The 27,791-nt window shown below is 37.5% G+C and overlaps 1 protein-coding gene across 2 annotated transcripts in view; it reads left to right on the forward strand.

The window, feature by feature from the left end:
- The window catches only part of TNRC6C (trinucleotide repeat containing adaptor 6C), a 147,335-nt gene that overhangs the window by 40,630 nt on the left and 78,914 nt on the right, over nucleotides 1-27,791 (forward strand). For both annotated transcript variants that reach the window (XM_083352361.1, XM_083352362.1), the window contains exon 3: nucleotides 6,621-6,642. In XM_083352361.1, the coding sequence (XP_083208487.1) occupies nucleotides 6,621-6,642 (22 nt within the window). The remainder of the gene's footprint in view (nucleotides 1-6,620; nucleotides 6,643-27,791) is intronic.

The following is a 27,791-nucleotide window of genomic DNA, read 5'->3' on the forward strand; positions in this document are numbered from 1 at the left end:
ATAATCCTTTTCATGCAGGTGTGTGTCACGCCAAATATCTCGCAGTTCTAAATCATCCTTCATTTCAAAAAAAGATTTAGGCAATCTGGCATGACACGGAACACGCTTAAAAAAACCAGCCTTATCCATCTGTACGTCCAAAACACCATTCCAATCCCCCATAAAAATAAACGATTTGTAATCCAACTGAGTAAGCTTTGTATGAAGTAAACTAAAAAAGTCAGCTTGTTGTTGTTGTTGATTAGGAGCATACAATCCAACTAAAAGCGTTCTTTTGCCTTCTAGCAACAAATCTATCATAACATATCTTCCATGCTTATCTGCTTCAATTAGTTCCGCTGTTAAAGCACTTTTAATATAAACAACCACTCCGTTTTTCTTATTCATTGCAGAGGCAACAAATTGTGTGCCCAACCTTGAGTTCAATAAATACTTTTGGTCCATAACCCTAATATGCGTTTCTTGCAAGCATATAACATCAATCTTAAATTGTTTTAAATATTGAAAAACTTTCTTTCTCTTCTGTGGTGAATTTAGTCCGTTAACATTCCAAGTTAGAAATTTAGTCGCCATGCGTGTCATCCCGAAGCTGTTGGAGCACATCTTTAATAGCCCTTCTATCTTCTTTGGGTCGCGCTCCTCCCACCGCTTCGCTATAAGTACGCTTTAAAGGTTCCATAAGCTTCTGCTGGTCTTGTTCTTTTATTAATTTTGCACGTTTTAAAGCAGCACGCGTCACCCTCTGCTCTCCAGCAACAACTGAGGAGGCTGTAGTTTGATCCCCTCCAGCACCATTCTCCTCTGTCTGTCCATCTTCGGTCTCTTGAGATTTCTCTTCTCCAAATCCCTTTGCAGCTTCCAGAAGTGATAGTGGGGTTGCTTTCAATACATTATTGTAGAAATCATGCGCCTGTGTCACAGTAACCAGACGGTATCTTTTCCCTTCATACATCGCCACCAGTCCAACTGGAATCTCCCATCTAAACTTTATATCACGTTGCTTAAGTTCTTGCACAAGAAATGCAAAATCCTTCCTTCTCCTTAAAATCTTTGGAGGAATTTCCTTTAAAACCAAAACTTCTTGGTCAGCAACCACAACTTTAGTATCATAGGCGGCTTGAATAACTTCATCTCTAATTTCTCTCTTTGCAAAATAAACCACCACATCTCTAGGTAGCTTTCTCTGTCTAGCAATCCACGAGTTTACACGAAAAACTTTATCCATGCATCCCTTTATTTCAGATGCTGGCTGACCCAGTACTACTTCCAGAGCCTCAGAAATCAGCTGCTTTAAATCTTCTTTAATATTCTCTTTTAAACCTCTGATTCTAACAGCATACTGCATCTGGTGATACTGAACAAGACTCAATTCTTTGTCCATTTTGTCTCTTAAATCTTCATTCTCCAACACCTTTACTTCTAATATAGCATTCTTTTGACTCAGGTCTTCCACTTTTTCCTCCAAACCTTGCACACATTCAGCCACGCTTTCCACTGTAGACAAGATGTCTACCCTCATCGCACTGAACTTCTCTTCTATCCTCTCTTCTATCCTCTCCTCCATTTTTTCCAATTTCTCCTCCACCTTTGCCAACTTATCACCCAGTATTTCTAATATTACCTGGGATTGTTTTTTGAGAGCATCTTGCAAATCCTTCGATGTCAATGCAGCAGGAGGAAGCAAAGCTTGCAACGATGTCTGTTGCACCGGGGAAGTTCCAGCACTCCAAAGAGTTTTTGAGGGAGGTTTAGCCGCCATCTTTTTACTTTCACTTGTTGCGCACTTTCACTTTAAGTTTATAAAGTCCATTAAGCTAGAGAGTAAACATAAAAGTCCTCTTCACCTTGTCCTCCTGTACCGCTCTGCCTGCTCCTTTTTATTCCAGGGTCTTTCCTTCTGGCAGGGGTGGTCGCAAACGCCTGGCTCTGCTCCAAAGATCCCGGAGCAGAGACGCTGAACAGCTGGGAGCAACCCAGGCTACGGGGGAGTTCAATCCTTCAGCCGCCCAAGCTTTAAGCTCAGGCGGCCCCGGAGAACTCAACCCCTACCTGGGGCCTCACCCCCTCCTCTTCTCCCAAGGAGGGGGCTTCAAATCCACCCGAACAGCTGATTGGCGCTGTTTCGGGTGAAAACAACACAGCTGAGCAGCGGGCAGCCCGAAACGGCTGTCTCCGGCGCCGCGCCGCCACCGGAAGTCCAGGCTTACATTTTTTTTTTATCCCATTTATATCCCGCCCTTCTCCGAAGACTCAGGGCGGCTTACAATCTAAGAAGCACAAATCAATGTGCTTAGCAATAGCCTTCATTCTATGTATATGCCTGCTTATTAGGGCCTTCACCCACCCACCCCAGCGGCATTTTTACAAAGTCAGCTTATTGCCCCCAACAATCTGGGTCCTCATTTTACCTACCTCGGAAGGATGGAAGGCTGAGTCAACCTTGAGCCTGGTGAGACTCGAACCTGCACTAATTGCAGGCAGCTGGTGTTACTTAAGGAGGCATTAGCCCACTGCTCCACCAAGGCAGTCATTTTGCACCATTTTGCAGTCAGAGGCCTTTCTGGAAGGCCACTGGAACCGAGAACCGAGCTATGGATTCAATCCATAGCTCAGTTCTGCAAGGGTTTTGCAGGTGAGAACTGAGCTATGGATTCAATCCATAGCTCGGTTCTCGGCTACAGTGGCCTTTCTGGAATGCCTTCGATTGTGAAATGCAGGCTGGAGCTCCATTCTCAGATGCAGAATGAAGCTGCTACTTCGGGCGCAGAAGAAGTAGGCTGGCTGGGTGGGGCTGGCTGTGCCGGAGGTGAGTGGAAAAAACGCTCACCACTGAAAATAAGACCTGGTGCCTCTTTTGGAGGCAAAACAAAATAAGACTGGGTCTTATTTTGTGGGAAACATAGTAGCTGAAGAAATTGACTACTTAGAACTGATAACCTATTACTGAGTAGATCTTAACTGCCAAGTAGACCAGGGCTTTTCAACCCTTTCACCCATTGTACCACTTTTAGGATATGGCAACATCCGAGTACCACCAGTCACCTAGCATGGTATCAAAAACTTGATGACCAAAAAAGAAAAAAAAAGGAAAAAAGTGATGAAGTACAGGTAGTCCTCGACTTACAACAGTTCGCTTAGTGACTGTTCGAAGTTACAATGACACTGAAAAAAGTGCCCCCCAAGCCACAGCCGAGCAAGACACCTGCCTGCCCGCCTGGCGGTGCTCTTCCTTCTATCCGAGGTTTTCATTGTTGTGAGCATTTCTGTTGAGGATTGGCAGCGGGGATGGGGTGGAGGTTACGGTGTTTGGTTTTTATTCCCCCCGTCTGATGGGTGGTTGCAGCAGATTTTGGTGACTTCACATGACCCTGGGACACTGTGACTGTCATAAATATGAATCAGTTGCCAAGCACCTGAATGGAAATCACAAGAGCCTGGAGATGCTGCAACATTCCAGCTGATCGGCGCTTCTTCTGGGCTCAGAAATGCCAGGATCAGTGCCAAGCTCCAGCTGGAGCCTGGCTCTGATCCTGGCACTTCCGCTGAGCCCTGACAGCCCTGTAGCTCCAGCCATCTCTCGCTCAGGCTTGTGCGGTGCTGCCATCGGTTCAGCTCATTCCCCTCCCCCGCTACCCCTTTTCTAGGATGTTCATGTACCACCTGCCAGGTGCCAATGTACCACAGGTGGTACCCGTACCACTGGTTGAAAAGCCCTGAAGTAGACCATTACTCCCAATATACTTTATCGAGCACCGACACACTTCTTCCTTAATTTGCAATTTAGGATTGAATTGACAATGACATTCTTTCAGGCTTGAAGTCTGTGTTGGGGTCATAGTTAAGTACTGAATTGTCAGGAGCACTTGGGAATGGTTCCATCAGAATCTCAGAGCTGGGCATTAACATGACTTGATAAGTTTGAGATTTTTCCCAGTTCCTATTCATTCCCTCTCCCTTTCCCCCCTTTCTAAGGAAGAAGATTTGTCTGAAGGGACTATGGCAATAACAAACTTTTACAGTGATTGCTTTTCATTAAAAACAAGGGTTAATAATTTCTTACTTTTAAAAAAAAATATTGTTCTTTATAATAACAAGCTTTATTGCATAATTTAACATGTTGCAAAGATTTTACCAAGACCCTTTCATCATATTGAGGGATGGGACCTTCTCATCCCACTGGGATGGGCCCATTCCACTCATGCCGGCAGAGGAGGAATGCTGTAGGTCCTGTCAGCCCGATTATTCCAGCTGGTGGGGTCTAGGATGAGGGCCTTCTCTGCTATTGCTCCTGCCTTCTGGAACATCTTGTCCCCCGATATGAGATTGGTCCCAACCTCCTATTCTTTCATAAGGGCTTAAAGACCTGGCCATGCCAGGTGGCTTGTGGCTCCAACGGGGGAACAGCAGAAAGGAGGTTGGTTGATTAACAACAGATCTCACCTCCCCCCCCATTCTGCCCCTTCCCTTCCCACATGTCCTTGATTTTAATCTTGGTTTTAATTTACTCTTGTTTTAATGTAGTACTTTTATGTCTGTAAGCCGCCCAGAATTACCATAAGGTAAGACGGACGGCCAATAAATTAAATAAATAAATAAAATCATCTTATTTTATAACCGAAATCATCTTTTTTCTTCTTCTTTTAATGGGGATGGATTTAGAGTTGGTTCTTTTTCACATGGAAATGACAAGTCTTTTATGGTATGTATGGGGTTAGTTCAGTGGAATTTTTTTTCTGGATGAATGGAAGAATAGGTAAGCTTCATCAGTAGCTTCTGTCCTTGTTGGCAGCCAACTACAAAGTACTGGGGAATCCTCCAGAACAAAGGTGATGCTGGCAGTGGTAGTGTTGAGACATAGACTTTCAAATCCTTCTTAGCCTCAGCTGTTGTGTTCTATCAGAGTTCTGTATACATGTAGTCCTTGACCTACAACAGTTCGTTTAGTGACCAAAGTTACTAAAGTTACAGCCACACTGAAAAAGTGACTCATGACCATTTTTCACAGTAAACAACCATTGCAGCATCCCCGTAGTCATGTGTTCAATATGCTTTGCTGAATATTTATGATGGTTGCAGTGTCCCAGGGTGATGTGATCCCCTTCTGACAAGCAAGGTCAATGGGGAAGCCAGATTCACTTAACAACCGTGTCACTAATTTAACAACTGCAGTGGTTCACTTAACAACTGGGACAGGTCGTAAAATGGGACAAAATCCACTTAACAAATGTCTCAACAACAGAAATTTTGGGCTCAATTCGGATTGTAAGTCGAGGACTTATATGTAGTAGTATAATTACCTCTATTACATAACCATGCCACCACCAGCTGCTTTAATTTCAATACCAGTTTGTTTAGGAGCTGATATGCTACAAGCTCCTATGGAAACTAATCCTGAAATTAAACTGGTGGCATGGTGATGGTGCTCATAGAGGTAATAATAGTAAAATTATTTAATTATTGGCAATAATTTACTTTATTGGCATACACATGGTAACACAAAAAAAATAACTGTATAATGTAAAATAATAAAACAACACAATAGACTAAAATGAAAATGTGGCAGTTTAAATTATCTTCAGAACGCTTGATAAAATCAAACATCTAAAACAGCCTTAAATGTAATAGTTAGACTTCTCTTAGAATATTGTTCTGCATTCTGTTCACATAATAATAGTTTTGAAATATTTAAAGCAGCAGAGGGAATCCAGAACTCCTCTGAATACATTCAAGCTCTTTATGTATTCAAAACTATCCAAATCATGCTCATTATAATATTAATATGTTTAATATCACTTATTCATTCAAACATTCATGAGATACTTAAGCTGTATCCTTTCTGTGTTGCCCTAGAATGGTTACAAACTAAATTTTGTATGTAGGCATACACATATGGACAGTTATATACCCACTAATGTACCTATTTCATTACCTAGACTAATTAAATCATTGACAGTCTAGATTCTTTTTATAACTTAATTTGTATAATTATTGAAATACATGTGTAATTAATTTGAAGAGTTCAGTGTAAATATATTGAAGTATCTTATTTCATAATATGTCACTAGTATACATACCGTATATTCAATATTTTCTGGTGGCAAAGCTACAGTTTACTTTGATCGCTATAAACTAGAGCCAGTATAAATTACCTGCATGTTTACTGTGTTCTTTTCATTATTTGTAACAAAATATTTTAAGCTTATGCTTTTTTAATGAAGTTATGAATAAAATATATGTGGTGGAGGAAAGGTGTGCAGCCTGATGTTTTCTAATTGCTTAATTCTTGAGTTTGTGAAGTTTACACTTGAAGGTTTTTGAAAAATTCAAGCTTGTATACCACTAAGCTAGAAAGTCCAGAGTCAACAATATTCAATTTTGCTTATCCTTATAACACTAAATTGGTTCTGAAAACACTTCCATATTTACATAGCCACTGATCTTCCTTCCTGCAAAATTGCTCAAAACATCAAACCAAAAATTGGGAAGACCATATAAACATGGTGATCATGTTTTATGTATGCTATGACTAATTGTTGGGGCTATATATTTTATTTTATTTTCACATTGTCTTCAATAAAAATCTGACTACTAACTGGTATTTTGTTGTTTATGTCTTTCAGGCTGCTGAACAAAAAACCAAAGGTAATTATATGTATTATATATATATTGATTTAAATTGTTTCCATGGCTATTATAGCAAGAACATGGTACAGTATATAATAATATGACAATAACATGTTTCATAGTATTACTCAATTTTGTGATTATAAAAGGGCTGCAAATCAATCCTGGTACTGAGTTTAATTGAGTTCATAAGCAAGTTGGTAATTTTATAGCAGTTCCAGTCCAGCAATACAATACTTAAACTGATGAAGTATGGACACAGAATATATAGCCACTAGTGGCGAATATCTGTAGCTCAGGTGTAGGATGAGGGTGAAGATTCGTTCTTAGAGCTTGTGGGTTGGTTTCTGAACGTTTTGTTAGCAGGTGAGGTAACATCTTCAGTAAAAGGATATCAGGTCAGTATTCTTTGTTCACTGACACTGACATCCCCTAAACTCTGCTGAAGATGTTACTTAGCCTGGCAGTGAAACGTTCAGCAACCAACCCAGAAGCTCGGAAAACGAACCTTCACCCTCATATGTAGCCAACTTGTAGATAACAGCAAAATTGCAATAAGTTTTGGTTGGCTTTATTATCTTTTTACTACCTTATTTATCTGATAACAGGAAAAAACTATCATTTTCATGTCCAGAGACAGTGAAAATGTAAAACCAAGTCATATCGTGTAACTCTTAAAAATAATAGTGGATAATAATCTCATTCATTTCAGTAGTTCTAGGACCCATAGGGGGAAACTGCATTCATTAAAAAGATCACGACAGTATTAAATCTCCATCTAAAAAAGCAGATGGCAGAGCATTCACGCATGCTCTGAGAAATGTTTCCTAGTATTGGGGCCCAATTAAAATAGCAAAGTAACAGGCTGATTCCTGGTATTCAGAAATCATAATTAATTGAAACTTAGGTTTTGAAATTTTGAGATACTGCCTAAACCGTTTTGTTGTTCTTTGTGCTAAATATGTTGCCTAAGAATATTTCTAGCCCTGTCATAGCTCAGAGACATAGATCTAGTTTAGGCCTAATAAGCAGATTCCTTTTCCTTCATGTTCCATTGCCTTTGGATTGAGATAAACATTGCTACTGCATATAAATCAAGAAAATTGGGTTTTCTGTCAACTGTGTGGAAAGCTTCCCAAGTTTAATATGTGACATAGATTGTCAATCAGAATGATAGATAGTCACAAAGGAAGTTCTGAACTAGATTTGAGATAAATTTGCTTCATCCTGCATCAAAACCACTAAAGCTCAGATGCTGCCAGAGACTTTAACGCCATGTCCAAAAAGTGAACTTGGAAACTGAGCAGAAAAGAAGCTTGTTTTTAAAATTTAGTTTCACTACCGTTTAGATATTATTTTAATGTAAATGTAAAGAAACATTCCCCATGATTCTTACATAGTTATCTAGTCCCCACATCTGTTTTTATAAAATATAATAGCAAATTCTGTGTCCTATATGTAGATTCTATATGATCTGTACTTTACATAATCCTGTAAAAATGCAAAACATAACATTTACATGGCATAAACAGCATTGATTCATACCAGAAATTCAAATTATGATTAGGACTAAGCAATACTTTTAATTTATTTTAATTTTAATTTATTGTACAGAGGCCTTTAATTTTAATTTTTATCTTAACTTCTGTATTTATTATATGTTACTGTTGTTAGCCGCCCTGAGTCCTTCGGGAGATAGGGCGGCATATAAGTCCCAATAATAAATAAATAAATAAATAAATAAATAAATAAATAAATAAATAAATAAATAAATAAATACTACACGAAAGATAAACCAGAATTTTCAGATCATGAAGGGACTTGGAGTCATTTTGAGCAGGAAGACCTTGTGTGGCAAATGCATGCACTGGAATTTATTAACCAAAGTCTGAAGATGAGCACATCATATATCACAGATAGCATTGTAGTACTTGATTGATTTTAAATGCAGAAATCAACTTTACTGTCGTTAACAATAAATCCCATTATTGAATGCTAATAGGACTGCAGATAAATCAAAAGGTAAAAACAAGAGGGGGAGTATTCAGTACAGGGGGAAATCCAGTGTGTTTAGACTTGAGGAAGTCCACAAAACCTGTAGAAACCCTTTAATAAAAATATAATTCTGTATATGTCTACTGAGTTCTGTTTAACAGTCCTCTAAAATAATGGGTATTGTAGTTGAACTGTTTCATTGAAGAAATACAATTAATACATCTACAAATCTAATTCTTCATTCTTGCCTTTTGTAGACTTCTTGAAATCAATCTGCTTTAAATATTAAAAGGGCAGGCTAGTCCAATATCACAAGATGGTGAAATAAGTGGCAGCCCCTTTGTCACTGCCTTTACTTGGGACATGTCCCACAGCCTGTTTTTCACTTCCTAAATTAGCTTACCAGTAAAAATTATTTTAGCAGAACTATATTTGCCCATCATTGGCTTACTGGGCTTCTTTTGAAACATCATTAATTAATATCTATTTTATTGTTGTGCTTTCTGGACCAAAGACTATAATAAAGACTTTATTTGAGTCATGCAGATGTGTTGCTCCTAATTCAATTAAAAACAGATGTGCCGTATCTGTTTACCTATGTTTATTTGTTTCTTTGCTTTTGACTCAGTGTTGACTCTTGACAGTTGCCTAGACAAGGGGTGTCAAACTGCCAGCCCACGGGCCAGATGCCTCATGGCGAAGCCACGCCTACCCACATTGCCAGCAATGGAAAAAAAGTTGCGATACATTGTAACACGTCACGTGATATTGCAAGTTTGACACCCCTGGCCTAGACCAGGGGTAGACAGCCTCGGCTCTTTTATGACTCATGGACTTCAACTCCCAGAATTCCTGAGTCAGCTAAGGAATTCTGGGAGTTGAAGTCCATGAGTCATAAAAGAGCCAAGGTTGCCTACCCCTGGCCTAGACTAATCCCTGAAGTTTTCTTTGTAAGGTTTTTGAAAGTGGTTTGCCATTGCCTCCTTCCTACTTTGTTTTTCCATCAAAAGCTCCATGTCTTTCCTTCCTTCCTTCCTTCCTTCCTTCCTTCCTTCCTTCCTTCCTTCCTTCCTTCCTTCCTTCCTCTCTCTCCATCTCTATGCTGTTTTTCATTTTTGTTACATTTTAACTTCTAAATGTTTAGAACCTATTGTTTTATAAGAACTTATTGTTGGGATTCAGAATGTGTTCAGGGCCCCATTTCTTGGCTTTGCTGCTAAATTGGATAATTGCCTTGACTGCTGTATCTACCTATTTTTGCATTGTTTGTATTACTTTTAAATGTTTTATTGTTTTAAGAAATATACACCTCACAGAATGACGCAGTTGTGATGACCAACCATAGAAATTAAATAGATAAATCTTATTTGAAGTATGGCTATCAACTCTTTGGCCACTAATGTTCTCAAGCTGTTCTTAACAGCAGTCTCAGCTGATTGTCATAATATCAGAACTATTTCTGGATAGATTATATACTTCCATTGCACATTTTATGCAATATGATCTTCATCAGGAATGATCAGATGGCTCTATCCTTTAGTAAGTATTCATTTTCTTCATGATTTTGTAGGACAATCTTAATACCAGTGACTGCATTTTTTATGTTATCAATTTCAGTCCCTAGACATGATGTTTTGTTTGTTACAGTTATACAGACTTATATTTATTTGCTTATTACCAGCATCATAATTTCAGCAGATGGCAGCACCTGGCTGGCCTTGTCTAAGCTTGAAAACTGATCCAATTTAGCACCTGAATAGGATAACTCTTCACTTTGTTCCCCCTTCTGAAAAGCCTTGCCAAGAAAACTGCAGTGACTTCTCCAAGCAGTCTTGGAAAATCGAACATGATTAAATGGAAGAGGGGAAAAAAAAGAGTTCTCCAGAGAATACAGGGGTACAGACTGGGAAATTGAAAAAACATTCCACAAGATGGCAAAGCCAAATTAGTTAAATACTGTTGCAAATAAATTTACATGGTTATATATCTGTTAAATGATCAGTAGTTGAAATGTCAAACTCGGCTAAGAGACTTGGTTTTACATTGTCATATAAAATATTTTTATGTGCCGCAGCATAAAAAGTTGGGCAGCATTTACTGTAAATTTAATAGATAATAATGATGATAAGATGATGATTATCACAAAATTGTTTTTCCTGAATCTGCTGCCACATTTTCTTCAGCTGTTTCAATACTTTTGTTTTGGAAAAGTTTTGTTCTGTTGAAATTCAGGCATTAAAAATATTGTAATTGAACTTTCCTCTCACCATTCCTGCTAATATTCCTGCTCAGTGTTATCACTGTTATCAAAATAAAAATAGTGAAAAATAAAGGGAAGACACTCATATGCTTTGGGGGAAATTTCAGGTTTACAGAGCTGTTCAGGTAGGTAGGAAAAATTAAAGGATTAAACGACCTCAAAACATCCTTGGAAAAATTGGAATTTTTAGAGAAAAACCTAGAGGATCAGAATCTACTATTCTGTGCCTTTAATAAAAGGATTGCTGCATTTTCCCTTTAAAGATAAAAGGTAAAGGTTCCCTCCCTTGCACATGCGTGCTAGTCGTTTCCAACTCTAGGGGCCGGTGCTCATCTCCGTTTCAAAGCCGAAGAGCCAGGGCTTGTCTGAGGACGTCTCCGTGGTCATGTGGCCGGCATGACTAGACGCCAAAGGCGCACGGAACACTGTTACCTTCCCATCGTAGTGGTCCCTATTTTTCTATTTGCATTTTTACGTGCTTTCGAACTGCTGGGTTGGCAGAAGCTGGGACGAGTAACAGGCGCTCACTCTGTTATGCGGCACTTGGGATTCGACCCGCCAAACTGCCGACCTTCTGATCGACAAGCTCAGCGTCTTAACCCACTGAGCCACCGCGTCCCTTTAAGCAATACCAAACTCCATAGAAACAGTGATCAGACTAAGAATATGGAGTGCTCCCTCTGCTGTTTGTAAAGTGTTCCTCTTTTTGATTACTCATAAAGAAGGCTTCAAGATGCAGCTCTTTTTTTCCCCATTGACAGGATGATAAAGCTACATTAGGGCATTGTTGCTTTTCCTCCATATATTTTCCACATCTTGCTTCTTTCTGTGATTCTGGGAAAGTCTCAATTGTAAATGATCCTTCAGTTGCTTCTGAATACTTCTTTATATCCAGAACGTTTTTGTTTTGTTTTGTTTTTTTGGATGACTGTGCTTTGAACCAAATACTAGTGATTCTTAAGTTCGGTCTGTGGTGGTTTAGAATGCTTCTATGTAACTTGAAATGAAACATTTTAGCGGCTAATACTTTTTTTTTGCTTATATCTATAGTTTATCCAGAAATGGGACCATCAATACCTACTTTATTTGTATCCTTATTTTGGGTTCTGCTTTATAAATTAGGAGTTTTATTCTGCTTGGTCCAATTACAACAAGTAATACTTCTAGAAATTGTTCTTACTGTTTACATTTAGGTCAGTAATAGTGTAGAATGAATTACTTCTCTGAAATCAAGTTTTTCACTTCCTATCATAAATTGATATAAGCAAAGCTGTAACAAATGCTGTTGACTTGTTAGTTACGTTGCTGCTTAATACGAAGCATGTCTCTTGAACTAAACTGCAAAGAATTTTGAATGAATGATGTAATAGCATAATATTATTAGTGGTTTTAATAAAACATTTAATTCATTGTAACATTGATGTAATAGAAACTGATTTACTGGGAGTGGCATTTAATTAATTTAATTCAATTTAGAGAGTTAACTCTATTACATATTAGTACAGAAAATTACCTCTGAACAGTCGTTTCTCATTGGTGACATGCAATAAGTTAATTTAGCTCTGAGTTCGTTTGGGTGCTTTGTGAGTTGTGCCCACTGTTGCCATGGTGATGGGTGCTCAAGCAAGAGCTGTCAACTAAAACAATAAATAGAATAAGCCAGCTTTGCACATTGGCACCGTTGTTAGTCTGTAAACACCGAGGTATGGATTCTGTTTGCTCCGTGCTTGATTTTGGTCTCTTTACTGTTTTTTGAGGTAGCCATTGTTTATGCATTTATAATTGATAAAATTGCCCTGGACAATTTAGCATACATATCTTTGAAGGCGTGTCTGATTATGTAAAAGAGTGTGGATATATGTGCACAGAAGGGTTCGTTGTTATGTGTGTAACAACTGAAAGGAGTCTTGCTAGTTTTTATCAGCTCGGTGATTGTAGAGCTGATTTGGCCCGGCTTTGTGCGAGTGTATATATGCTTGTATATATGGGAGAAAAAGAGTGAAGATGAAAGAGAGAGGATGCTATCTTCCTTCGTTTCTTTTGTACAGCAGTGAGAATTACAAAAACTGCTGGATCTGCATTCCCAGTGTTCCTGAATAATTTAAATGCTGCTTCCCATATATGTCATTAATATATGATAGCCCTACAGACATAACATTCTGTTAAGGTTTAGATGAATTAATGAAGACTCTTCCCGCTACTGTATCATTCCAGGTTTTCACTTTTAGACACTGGAATGTGTTTGCTTTAAAAATCTATTAGCCATCTGAAGAAGGAAATTATTTTGTCATCTTAGCCCGTCTTTTAAATAGTAGAATTAGAAGTAGAAGTAGAATAAGAATAGAATAGAACAGAATAGAATAGAATAGAGCTGGAAGGGACCTTGGAGGTCTTCTAGTCTAGCCCCTTGCTCAAGCAGGAGAACCTATACCGTCTCAGACAGGTGAATGTCTAGTCTCTTCTTAAAAATCTCCAGTGATGGAGCGCCCATGATTTCTGGGGGTAAGTTGTTCCACTGGTTGATTGTCATCACTGTCAGAAAGATTTATATCAGTGGAATAGTGCCCCTGCTTAGAATATATTTTGAAAGTTTCTGTTATTTAAAGGTAGAAAGGCTAAAAATAGAGAACTCCAAAAGATTTTCCTGCAGCAGTACTAGGTTGAAGTGATCAGAATTGAATAGCAATTTTAACATATAGAATGCAAACATACTTATTTGCTGCAATATGTGAAACATTAAGCATGGGTATGCATGTAAAGAAAGTCACATATATAATATCTCACTGGGTGCAAGCATATTTAGAATAAACAGCAAAGATGTAGATTTGGACAAGTTTATTCAAACGAAGCATGTTTCCAAGTTTCTTAACATTCAGGAATGGGTTTTAATCTTAGGAAGCTTGTTTAGTAAAATGCATATAAACCGTTTTTAATCTTTTCATGTTAAACATGTGAAGCTATGTAAAGGTAGCTGGTCAGGGCTTTTGTACATGTCTGTAGCCATGCTGTTGTTGGAGACAGCATATGGCTAAATCCAGGTAACAGTTCCCTTCCTAATGAGATTCCACCTGCTCTTAAAGAAACTGTCTCTGAATTCAATACTTCTAGACAATGTTTTTTTTTTGCATCCCAAGTTTCTCTTTTTTAGGGAAGATTGTTTAAAAGGTCTCTGGAAGAAACCAATAATCTGAAGTTCAGCTCAGATTGGGATACAGCACAGAGGTGACACAGATCACACTTGGGTGACCTATGGGAGAACCAAGATAGGATGGTCCTCAGTTTCTCTGTGGCCTTTGATAACATTGATCATGGTATTCATCTGGATTAATTTTGGCATTGGAAATGAGGCATGATCTATTCCAGTGGTTCTTCTCTTCCCTGTCAGGTGAGTTCCAGTTGATGTAGGTAGGACAGGAGACATCTAGCCTTAGTTCATTGCTTTGTAGACTTTCTCAGGGTGTTAACTACAGTTCCTGTTAACATCTACAAGAAACCACGAGGTGAAATTACCCATAGGCATTGGTTTGTTATTACTATGTTGATGATGCACAGCTTTATATGTCTAAAAAGGATTGAGCAAGTATTGCCATCAAAGTACTTTCGCAATACCTAGAGGCTGTGGAGGGCTGGGATGAGGAATAGGATTTGACTAAACCCCAGCAATGCTTAGTAATTGTGAGTTTTAAAGCCCTGTGGATTTAGAGACTTACTGTCTCTTAATCACTTCCCCAGAAAGAATTGGTATCCAGCTCCCGATTGAAGAGTAGGTGACAGTTGTGGCCAAGAGGGACTTTACACAACACCATATTTTGTGCCAGTTGCTCCCATTCCTGCATCAGGAAATTTTACTTATAGTCACTTCCCAATTGGATTATTTCAACAAAATCTACCAAAGCTGCAGTACAGGATGCAATAGCATGTTAGTGATGAGTGTACCATGGTACTACAGTCCCCAACCTTTACGGTTTAGTGACCTGGTGGGGAGGGAGAAGGGAACTGGCCCATGCAAGTGACAGGCTGGAGTCGAGCTGTGGTTGCATGCACCAACCAGCTGCTCCCGCAGCCTATTTCTGAATAGGCCACCACCTGGTAGACAGCTGCAGCTTGGGGGTTGGGGATCCCTGCCATAGTATGTCTATGTTACCGCTACTTAATGAATTGAATTGGATGATGCAGGTAATTATTATTACCTTTGAAGCTCTTCATGGAATGGTGTCATGTTATCTGTGGGATCCAATAGACTAGGTATGAAGTAGTGAGTTGCTTTCAGGCTCTATGGCCATACTTTAGTTTTTGATGCCCTGGTGTTGTGTCAACACCTGTGATTGGCATCTTCAAAGCCAGAATGAGCTGCTTTGTAGTGTACTTCTTGGCAGCTCATAGGCAACTGAATACAGGCTGAATGGGCTATGTATTTGAATGCAGCAAGCTGGTATCTGATTGGCTAATGTCACAGGAGTCCAAGAAAACTGGTTCCAGATTTGTTCCTAATCTAGGTAGACTTCTGATTGGTCTGTTTTGAAGAAATTCCTAGAGAATCACTTCTTGATTGGCTGGTTTTGGAAGCAGGCTGCTGATTATTTTTTTGCATAGGTAGACTTCTGATTGGTCCCCTCCATGAAACAATACCATCTAATGAGACCTAAGTGTGCCTTTTCTGTTGTGACACCAGCTCTTTTGAGCAGCACTGGATCGGAAAGTCAGGTGAGCCCATTTGGAAAATAGATTTTCCACGTGTTGTATTTTGGACTTCAAATTGTGCTGTTTTATATTACGCTATTGTGAGTTATTATTTGTTTGTTTTTGGTTTGTTTGTTTTTAAGTTCCATTTTAGCTAATCAGAATCTCAGTTTACAAGTTGGGCAGTCAGATAAATAATTTGTATGTGTGTATATATGTATGTATAAGTACATACATAGATCCCCAGCCATTTAGTTAAACATAAGTAATGTTGTCTTCAAAAATTCCAATGCTTCAAAACTATTTTCTTCTAACATGTTTTCATTCATTCAAATCTCCAAACTCAGTTATATCTGTCCTTATTTATCTTTAATGTTGAAATATACTCCAAGCACCATTATACATCCAAAGAAACCAGATGCCTCCTCTAATCTGGCTGAGTTGATTATGAGGTAGTATTGAATGTGCCAATACTTCTTATATACATAATTTCAGGATGTATCTGAAGCTTGTGATTTGACTACTGCTGTATCAAGTTTCAATTCTGTCTAAGTGGTTATAGGTGCTGTTCATGCTGAAATTGTTAATGATAGTGACATTACCCTTTGAAGGCTGAGATCCCTGGCTTAACTTGGGTATATATAGCTGTTGTATTGATCATATTGCTGAACTTTCAAATAAGTAGATTACTGACCTCCGCTGGAACACTGCTGCACTTAAGAATCCTTTGAATTGTTGTAATAGCACTGAATCTACTAGTATACATAATACAGCTCAGGTTAAAGAATGGAAGATTTGGCTACTGAGTAGCTTTTCTTAGCATGGAATGTAGTGTATTAGAGTGGGCTTAAATTGGATAATGGTCACTTGTAACTCAATCTTGTAATGACAGAATTTATTGGTTACAGTCAGTTAGTTGTGTGAAATAGACAGTACTGGGCCACACTTATGAAACTAGGATCTTGATTGCCTGTAGAATAGTAGCATCTCCTATTAGGAAGATCGTCTTCCACCTGGCCTTGGAAAAGCAGTTCTCCAGCCTTTGTTTAAAGACATTAATTCTACTGCTACACAATGGGACAAAAAAATTGAAGTACTTTTTAAATTTCAAGCTCATGATGATTTGGAGAACTCCATTCTCCTCTAGTTTCTTTGTTTCAGATCTGAAAACAACACTTAGGGTCCCATTGATTATTATTTTTTTGAGAATTACCGGAAGATTTTAGGCCTTACTCATTCTACTAGATCTTAAAATGGCCCCCAAAATAGGTCTCAAGATCTGACAGACTGATTGTAAAAATTGACAAGTGTAAATAGGGATCAATAGTTGAATTTGATTTCAGTCTAAGAGGTCTAACACTATTTTTCATCATCAGATTTTCATGGGCAATGTAGTCTTTATTCTTATATAATCTGACTGCAACAAATAACTAAATATAGATGATCAGCTGGAGCAGATTCCAGACTATTTTAGAGCAAAGATATTCTCTTACAAAAACAGGAAAGTTAAGCCTTTGAAAGATTAGAGACAAATGAATTTTTAATCAAAACAAAATTCCTTCCACATTTTGCTGTGCAGGTGGAATGAGGGGAAAGTGGGAATTATTATAGAGTTTATGTACACAATAACATGTTGAAATATCAATATGTTCAGATAAAAATATTGTTCATGACTTTTTCATTTTTCTCTGCATATTTGTTTTGAGTACAAAATGTAGGAATGGGTATGAATGGAGATAACTGCTTTAATTCAGTAATCTAAGCGGCCTTTGATATGTTGAATGTATACTAAAATGGTCTGCAAAAAGAAAGAAAGCAAAAAATGAAACAAATAATGAGAATTGCTGTTAAGAATGTAATGAGGGGGTAATAATTATTTCTACTTGCTTTGTAAACTGTAACTTCATTTGGTATCGTATTGGGGTTAGTTAAAAGGTAAAGTCCCTGAAATGAATTCTAATCTTCTAAGTTGAAGCCATCAGTTCTCATGTTCCTAGTCTGAATGCCATATACTGTAAATATACAGTCATCAAATTCAGAGGACAGTTTTTTCCCCTTTCTTTTACAATTTGACCTAAATATATTGAAACTGAGTATCATGAAATGTGTCACACAACAGGGAGACTCCAGAACATATAATGAGTCTTTAAAGTCATTTGGCAGATCATTCTATCAGTCATATCATATCTGCATGAGTGTTAAGTGAATACTGCATCCAATGTGGTATACAGTAAACAAAAATGTAATCATAATTAAATGTAACTATGTTATAGCAATATATTATCCAGAGTGGCATTCTTTAAAAAGAAGTCAGCAAAATGTTGTAGTTAATCTTAAAATAATTAAGAGGAAACATTCATTTTCTTTACTAACAGAAAAGATATCTCTGACTCAGCAGTTTGAAAAAAATTCTGAGAGAGGCAGGTTCAATCCTCATTCTTAAAGCTGGGTGATTAACAGTGCATACTCTCTTCTGTCTAAGGCTAAGAGATATGATCAGGGTATTCTATTCTATTCCATTCCATTCCATTTTTCTCAAATTAATGACTCTGGACAGCTAACAATAATGTACAAAAACATAATGTAAAACACCCTGCACAAATATAATCACTAGCCAAGTTCAAATAAGAGCACCAATAACAAATTAATGTAACCAGTTCTTTCACAGATATGCATCCCAGAGTCCCAGGACAAAACCATATCTTTAAGGCCTTTCAAAAAGCCTTACAATTGATACCTATTTTGTATGCAAGCCAAAAATAGTATCCCACATCCCTATACATCTGTGATTCCACAAAGGTACAAAAATAAACTTCAATTCTCATATAAGCTGAAGAACTACTTGATTTCATATATTGTAGAACAGCAATTCTTGCTAATCTGCAGATTGACTGCCAGCCAGCTTAGTCCTCAGCAGAGTTCTTAATTCCAAAGGTCCAGATTTCATTAAGATACAGTTGAAGGTTCATAAATAACTCTCAGAAACTTTTCTGGAGGTTTCACATTGTCCTTTTACTTTGAGAGTAGGCTAAATAGATTTTTTACTTTCTTCATGATGTTGGAAACAAAGATTCTCCAAGATAGCTTCTGTTTGGCTCCCTAGGGCCTAACCAGTGAATATTATATGTACTGTATATTTCAAGACCTATAGAAATGGAAGGAAATGACTGCCACTAGGATTCCTTTACTAAACTCACTGCAGTGAGAGGAATGAAAATCAACTTAATATAGACATTAGCTAATCAGGATGATTAATATTGTTCAATTCAAAATGATAAAATTAAATTTCTGGACAATAGTTCTAAAGAGTGTGAAATATATAACCAGATAACATAAATGTATTGTTCTTTGTTGCTGTTAGGCATTTGCTTATTCCAAAATTGTTGCATTAGAGCAATTTTCAGAAATATTTCAGCAACTCGGTTGTAGATATGCCTTTTTCTTCCCTCTTAGAAGTATAGCATTATAATGCATTTTGATGTTATACATTTTCAGATAGGATGAAGGTAGCCACCATAAAGTCCTCAGAATTGTTTATGGGTAGCTATAGAGTTCCCAGTTGCAATGTATGGCAGTGAAAGCTGGACCATACGAAAGGCTGAGCGCCAAAGAATTGATGCCTTTGAACTATGGTGCTGGAGAAGACTCCTGCGAGTCCCTTGGACTGCAAGGCGATCAAACCGGTCAGTCCTAGAGGAGATCAACCCTGACTGCTCTTTAGAAGGCCAGATCCTGAAGCTAAAACTCAAATACTTTGGCCACCTAATGAGAAGGAAGGACTCATTGGAGAAGAGCCTAATGCTGGGAAAGGCTGAGGGCAAGAGAAGAAGGGGACGACAGAGAATGAGGTGGCTGGATGGAGTCACTGAAGCAGTAGACGTGAGCTTAAATGGACTCCAGAAGATGGTAGAGGACAGGAAGGCCTGGAGGAACATTGTCCATAGGGTCGCGATGGGTCGGACACGACTTCGCAACTAACAACAACAACAATAGAGTTCCAGATAAAAATTGGATTATAGGCAGAATGAGAAGAAATGGAATGAAATTTGGTGGGGGCAGTCTTTTTCTTCATATAGTATTCATGGAAATCACCCTATATAATCACACTGTGACATATTGGAGCCAGTTTTAAAGTTTACAGAAGGAATAGAGGCAGTGAAAGGAATCCTCAGATAACTTCATAATTGTTAGTATGTTCTTTCATACTGAAAAAGAAATACTTCTTTCTTCCATTCACAGGTATTTTCTGTAATCCCCTTTACATCCCCTGTAGTCCTCAACTTACCACCACAATTGATCCCAAAATTTCTATTGCTAAGCAAGACAGTTGTTAAGTGAGTTTTCCCCATTTTACAACCTTTCTGGCCATGGTTGTTAAGTGAATCACTGCAGTTGTTAAGTTAGTAACATGGTTGTTAAATGAATTGCTTCCTCATTGACTTAGCTTGTCAGAAGGTTGCAAAAGATGATCACATGACCCTGGGACACTGCAACTGTCATAAATATATGCAACTTGCCAGGTGTCCGAATTCTGATCATGTTACCAAGGGGATACTGCAATGGTAATAAGTGTGAAAAACAGTCATTTTTCAGTGCCGTTATAACTCGAATAGCCACTAAATGAATGATTGTAAATCAAGAGCTACCTTATTAGATGTATTCTGGTAATGCAATTGTTATGTAAGTACTTGTAGAAATACTTTTACTGTACAAACATTTGTATAAGAACTGTATATCTTAGTATTGTGTATGATACAGGATCTTTCCTTGCATATCAGCATTTTCAGGATTGGGTCAAATACAGGCATCATTTGTCGATGAGGACAGTTATTGATGAGGCAATAGAAATGTGCTATCAAGAAAGCTAAATAGCTAACAAAGAAAGGAGTCAGTATATTTTAAACCAAGATGGCAACTCTTGTTCCATATTTTCTACTAAGATTCAATATAGATAGTAAGACAGTAGATCTCCAGGGATTCTGAAGAGATGTAAAAATAATTGATTTTTAAAAGCACAACTTTGCATAGTTAGCATAGAAAAGTATATGTAAAAGCAAAAGTTTAAAGCTCTCAAAATGAAGATGAAAGAAATGCTGTTCTTAGTGTAGGTCTACATTTAAGGGACAATAAGAGAAATCCAAGTGATTTATATAATTTGTACTAGTGATAGGAAATGCTTTTTGAAAAATATGTATAGAAGGTACAGTTCTGGACAATTTTTCAATAATATTTTCTAAAAATTTTAAAATTTTATGTTTATAGCATATTGGTCTTCTTTATTTTGCTTGGTCAGTTTATTTGGATCTTTTTGGGTTCATGTCAACAATGGTTCTTCTTGAGATGAATATGTGAATGTTATATTGAATAATTTAATTAATCCACTGAAAGTGTTTTGCTATACATGCCCCAGTTTAGCATGATATCTAAATATATTCAGAATTTTCATCATATATACATATATACATATACATATACATATACATATACACATACACATACACATACACATACATACATACATACATACATACATACATACATACATATATATATATATATATATATATATATATATATATATGTAGATCTAGAGTCTCGGGTTTCTTCCCGCGTTCCTTTCATCTTCAGAAAGTTGTGGTGACGTTTCGACGAAATCCCATCCGTCATCATCAGGCCGGAGTGTTCCTCCTGCTGCTTCCAGGAGCAATGCGTGGTCTGGCTGTTCCTTTCCTTCCAACTGCCGGTGGGGCTGTGTTCTGACTGGGTGGAGGCGTGGCTGCTTTCTGATTGGGTGGGGGTGTCCTCCGACCCAATCAGAAAGCAGCCACGCCTCCACCCAGTCAGAACACAGCCCCACCGGCAGTTGGAAGGAAAGGAACAGCCAGACCACGCATTGCTCCTGGAAGCAGCAGGAGGAAAACTCCGGCCTGATGATGACGGATGGGATTTCGTCGAAACGTCGCCACAACTTTCTGAAGATGAAAGGAACGCGGGAAGAAACCCGAGACTCTAGATCTACACATACAGACACCCGCGAGAATCTACGAAAATATATATATATATATATATATATATATATATATATATATATATATATATATATATATATATATATATATATATATATATATATATATATATATATATATATATATATATATATATAAAGTTAGTAAACCTTGTTTGGAATATTTAAAACTTAAAAGTACATGAATTTAAAAACTAAAGTCTAATTAGAATAGTTTCCCCCCCCCCTTCTGTACGCTCCCACACTGACACCTCATTTGCACCCTCACATGTTGCTGTTTAAGGGTGAGAATTAAAGCAATTTTCCCCTCAGAAGTTTCATATTCTTATTCCCATGCTCAAGCCCTACCCCCATCCCCAATTCTTGAAATTGCTGTTTTCAGGCAGCTTGGGCAGGATAAGCCTGAGAAAGAAAGTAGGAATTGTCTGGTAGGTAGATTCCTCCCCCCTCCCCCGTCTACTTTATAAACCTCAAAATTCTACTCAAATGCTCAAGAAAATTTAGTACATAGCTGTTCCCAAATTGGCCAAAAATGCCAACCCAGTCCTAGGCTGCATCACCAGAGGGATAATATCAAGATCTTGAGCAGTGATAGTATCGCTCTATACTGTATAGCGAGGCCACATTTGGAATACTGCGTTCAGTTCTGGTCACCACAGTACAAAAAAGGTGCTGAGGTCCGATAAAGAGTGCAGAGAAGTACAGCAAAGGTGATAAGAGATCTGGAGATTAAATACGGCTAAGGGAATTAGTTATGTTTGGCCCAACAAGGAAAATGGTTAGGGGAGCCTCCCGGAACATGCAGGGCTGTCACAGAGAAGAGGGTGTTGATTTATTCTCCATAGCACCTGAGGACAGGACAAGAAGCAAGGGGAGGAAGCTCATCAGAGGGAGATCCAACCTGGAAATAAGGAGGAATTTTCTGACAGTGAGAATGATTAAACAGTAGAACAGGTTGCCTTCCAGAGTTGAAGGTGCTCCATCACTGGAGGTTTTCAAGAAAATACTGGACAGCCATTTGCCCAGGATTGTATAAGGAATCCTGTGCCTTGGGCAGGGGAGTTGGACTAAAAGACCACCAAGGTCTCTCTTCTAGCCCTATGATTTAATAATAATATCTACAAAGACCATGTACTGATGGTCATGTTCTCTAATTTCCCAACCACTCATATATAACTAGACCCCCCCCCTTGAGAATTAGGTCAGTGTGGTTACATTTTATTATGAAGAGTTTCCTGGACTTTAATAGTCCTATTTGTAAAAGAAAAAAAAGGAACTTGAAAAATGCAGCAGAAATCTGAAAGTAGCCAATGAAATATTATTTTTACAAAGCGTGTTCCTTTCCCCCTCCCCACATAAGACAACTCAGATAATGAAATTTCACACAAGTGAAATTATTTCATTATCTAATATAAAAATAGGATATTTAGATTTTTTTCCCCATATAGTGGATGACAAAAGGTTTGCTTATGTTAAAAATTTTAATGCTTATGTAACCTTTGTGATACTTTCACTTTTACCAGCAGATGTCACTGTTGTCAAACCTAAGAGAGTAATAGACAAAGGAAGTAATTTTCTGAATAAAAACTCTCCATTTGAAAATGGGAATTGAGGGGTTAAAATAAGCCTTTCCAATATGAAACACTTTCATTGCCATTAAAAACAGAACTTGGTGCATTCTTAAGTATCTTGCTTTTTATGCTTGAGTTCTAGTGTTTCAGGAGAACTTAGGTAAGTTTTCTTTGTATCAGGCTTTGGATAGGTGATAGTGATCGTAGTAAGCTTAGTTACATTTAAAAGGTGTTTCCTGCTTCCATTTCCTGTTTCAAGGTTGTTTTAACAACTTATTTCTCTATATACTCTATACACCATTTTGTGCACGGCTTCTTTAAGGGGGAAGAGAAGGGGGAAGGAGAACAGAAGAGAAAATTTGGCCATTTGATTGGCTGGATGAATAGCTCTGATTTATGTGATCCATCTGTTTCCTGTAATGAATTCATAAACCCATCAAACAATGACCCAAACCAATTACAAAGGGTGGGTGGGGGGAATACACTGGCATGCTATGTTTAATGCAGTGAAGCACTTGCATTGTATAATCAAAAATTCTTCTCACATACAGCACTTTGTAATGGAGCTTGCTGTATTTAATGGAAGCTGTAAATAAATCCTGTCACCGCACTGGCTAAGAATGCATTGCTGAGTTTAACTGTTCCATCTCCAGAATGCTTCTTGTAGCGTTCCCGTTCTTTCCCTTCTTAGTGAACCATCGATATTTTTGGAGAGTGGGGCAAGGTGGGCGATATGGGGACAACTTGAGAGCAAAAAGGGTGTACATTGTGCAGCATACATACAATTATGCATTGCACAGTCTTAGATGTGAAGAAATTGGGGATCCAAAAGACCAAGAAATCGATGTGAGGCTTTTTATTTTATTATTTCCATGTTAATCTTTGTAGAAATGTATTTAAAAGCTGAATAAATAAGATCGGAGTGATTGATCCCATTCATTACATTAATAACATTATATGGAAGTCCTTAAATGCTTTGCACAGAGTTGATTGAGATGTCTCTGAAATAAAAAAAAAATCTTCCACATTGGATTATGAAATTTAAATTTAAATATGGGATTATTAGTAGCAAGCAATTACCGTAGCTTTGTTGGGAATGTGGGAGATATTTATTAGAAAAATCCAAAGCAATGTGGTTTCCATGTTACTCTGGTTTTGTGTCACAATTGATTCCTGACCTATTTATTAAAAAAAAACCACCAAGCAGTATATAGTTTTGGAATGATCTTTTTAATAAAAATGAAATATTTAGTATCATGAAAATATTTGCAAAGTTAATACATTCGTTCAAATCTGCTGGCAATTTCCCACAATGCTGTAGGAAATTTCCACTGTTGTTTAGCTAAGGGTGGGTATTATGAAATTTCATGCAAATGATTTTATCTTAGTATATGTTACAACTTAATGCTTTATTACTTTAAAATACCTTTTTCAAATAATTATAGTACGGTACATTTCTTGATATCTACCGCACAGGGAGTCATGGATCCAATTCATTTGTGATCTGTAAGATTTTATTTATCTTAGTAATACAGTTGAAGCCCTATTCCAAATTCTATAATCAGGTGAACTTTATTTTTGATAGGCACACTTCTTTTTATTATGTAGTAGTTCCCAATCTCTTAATGAGTATGAAAGAAGCCTGTGTTTTTATACTATCAGAATACATTAAAAACTCCTTTATAGATGGTTGAAAAATATTAGTCCTACAAAACAATTTTTAAGGTCATTAATTTTAAGTTGGTAACTGATTACCTCTTTATTCTTAACCATTGCTGTCAACTGATTAGTTTTCTAATTATTTTACAGCTCTTAACTGATTGATTACATTTAAATAAATTTACATATTTTAATATACTAATCATTGTGCCATTATAAGGTTGATAACAAAATAGACTCTTTTTCTCTTGAGATAGAAATATAAGTTTAATTTGTGCTATATCACTAACAATAAGGGTGTAGAATATTTTCTTTTTCAGACACAGATTGGTATAATAGTATAGAGGAGACCAAAGTAATACAATAGTGGAGAAGTTCATTTGTTTTATACATAGATATATGTATGTATGTTATTACCTACTTTGGCTGAATGTCAGCTTCTGCTTCCTATTGTTTAAAAGAGAATCATACTTTAGCTTAATTGCTATCAACCATATTTGATCAGGCCAAAAGTTTCCCTTCTGTTCCTGCATGGTTCATAAATTCTTTTGGGGAACAGACAAACAGACATGAGAGCAATGGCACCCACCCTTTTGTAGCTTAGCAACTATTTCTGTTTCTGTCAGTCAGAAACAAATTGCTGGATATATCCATTCTAAATAACAGTCATTGATAACCATAGCCTCCAAATGTTGTCCAAGACATTAATAGTGATTCTACTCTATCTTCTATTATGGGGTTCCCAACCCCCAGGCTGTGGCTCACTATTGGGCCGGGCCGTGGCCTATTCGGAATTGGGCTGTGTGAGTGGCTGGCTGTATTGTTCGTGCGCGCTGCTCAACTAGCGCATGTGGCTGGCAAGTTCCCCTCTCCCTCCCCCCCCCGGCCAGGCCACTAAGCCACAAAGATTGGGGACTGCTGTTCTATTAACAGGTTCCTTAATTTATGTAATTTTTTTATGGATGAGCATTTCATTTTATCAATGTATGTGCTGAAAGTATATTAAGGGAAGCTGGGATTGGAAGAAGAGGAGCAATGGTTTTAAAACTGTAAGAAAAAAAGTTAAATAACCTGCACGATGCTGTTGATATTTCTTATATCATAAAAACAGATGGCAATTATTTCTAAAGGGATGACAAGAGTTGATTTCGGCAAAATTTCTGTTTACCTACTGAAGGAATTTTTCTGCTTTTGATATTGGCCCTACATTTTTTGCCATCTAATCTTCAGTCCTGTTGTGCATCTGATATTTAGTTTTTCCAGATTGCCCATAGGCAAAACATTTTTTAAAAATAATTGCAGATGGCCTGTTGCCATATCTAAGTTATTTCTCAAGCCAGCCGTGAGGTTTTTGTTTTCCAGTTATTGGTATGTTTTTTTATTTAATTGTTAGAGTAGCAGGCATATATATAGAATGAAGGCTATTGCTAAGCACATTGGTTTGTGCTTAAATTGTAAGCCGCCCTGAGTCTTCGGAGAAGGGCGGGATATAAATGGGATTAAAATAAATAAAAATATCTCCATACCTTTTTTTTAAGACTCTCAAGTGCCAACAACTACAATGTCTCTCTTTAGGTAGTATTTGGAATTTTGTAGCAAGAATACTCACGTTTTTTCTTTGAGGAAAATTTTCTCTCATTTAAGCCATTCTGATAACTGGCAGAAGCAACTGGTATTGCATACATATCACCTTTTCTTGTCTATACCATTGGTTGATCAGGGGTAGAAACTGGTGTAAACCCCAGTGTGTTTTGTCCTATTATTTCTGGCAAGATTAGTATTGTGATTTATTTGTTAGTATTTAAAGGCATGTGTCTCCCTGTGTGTGTCCCCAAACACCATTTAGATAGCTCTGTAATATTTTGCTTTAGCTAATGAGCACCTGCAGTACCTTACATTTGAAGCAGTGCTGTCTTTAACAAATACTTTTCACAAGAAGAGAAGATTGTAATCTGACAATTGTATCAGGTAATCGTTTATTTTGTTTGAAATAAAGGCCTCAGAAGCTTGCAATGGTAATAATGTAATGTAATGCATAATTGCTATATAATACTTGGATGGAATCATCATGTGAAGATAGCTGAAACACCCAAAACTTTTTCTATGTAAAAATTTAAATTCTAACAAAACTATAGATGTGTTGAGCAAACAGTATTGCTTTAAAAATGTCTTGGTTTGCAAGTAAATGCAGATGGAAGGGCAGTTCCTTTGTGTCCTAACTGATCAATTTATAAAGACACTTCAACTCAGATAAAAATAAGTATTAATCAAATAACAGTCATATGAGTATATCCTAAACCTTTCTATTTAAATGAGACAAAACCATTTTGTTTGGAAGTGTAATAAGTAAATAATCTCCATGTACACCTTCCTCATCTCCAATTATTTTTAGAAAATACCTATATTCTGCTTGTATTTTCTATCACCATAGAAGGTGAGAGAATCTACTAGACAACCCATGCCCCATTATGACATTATTTCAGAAATATCGCCTTATCTAAAGTGAGAAACAGAATGACCAAGGGTGGACAAAGAAGCAGTGGGAGTAAGAACAACTGCTGGCTTTCCCATTGAGTTTCCTTGGGGTAATCTGGCAGGGAGCAATGGAAGTCTTTCCCTTCCTTCCCCTCCCTTCCTGTCTCCAGCAAGCAGGTAAGTGGCTGCTGCTGGGTGGGGGACAGAGAGAGGAATTGTGAGCATGGCTGGGAAACTGTCACCGAACATTGAAAATGAAGATCATGTGACCACCACAGCAGCCAGTAGCACTGAGGGAGCCACAACCAACCCAATTTTCATTCCCTCGGGAGTTATGGGTCCCAAACTTTGGACTGATTTCTATAAGTTAGCTCATTTGTGGCACTTTGATTCAAAAAGTGTTGTCCTGTGATAATACCACTTTGTCCAGTTAAAGGTCATGATTCACGACGAGAATTGTGGTAGTATATAGATTTTGCTTAAAATGTTTAGATAGATA

Source organism: Vipera ursinii (genome assembly GCF_947247035.1).
Source record: "Vipera ursinii genome assembly, chromosome: 2".
Classification (NCBI taxonomy): Eukaryota; Metazoa; Chordata; class Lepidosauria; order Squamata; family Viperidae; genus Vipera; species Vipera ursinii.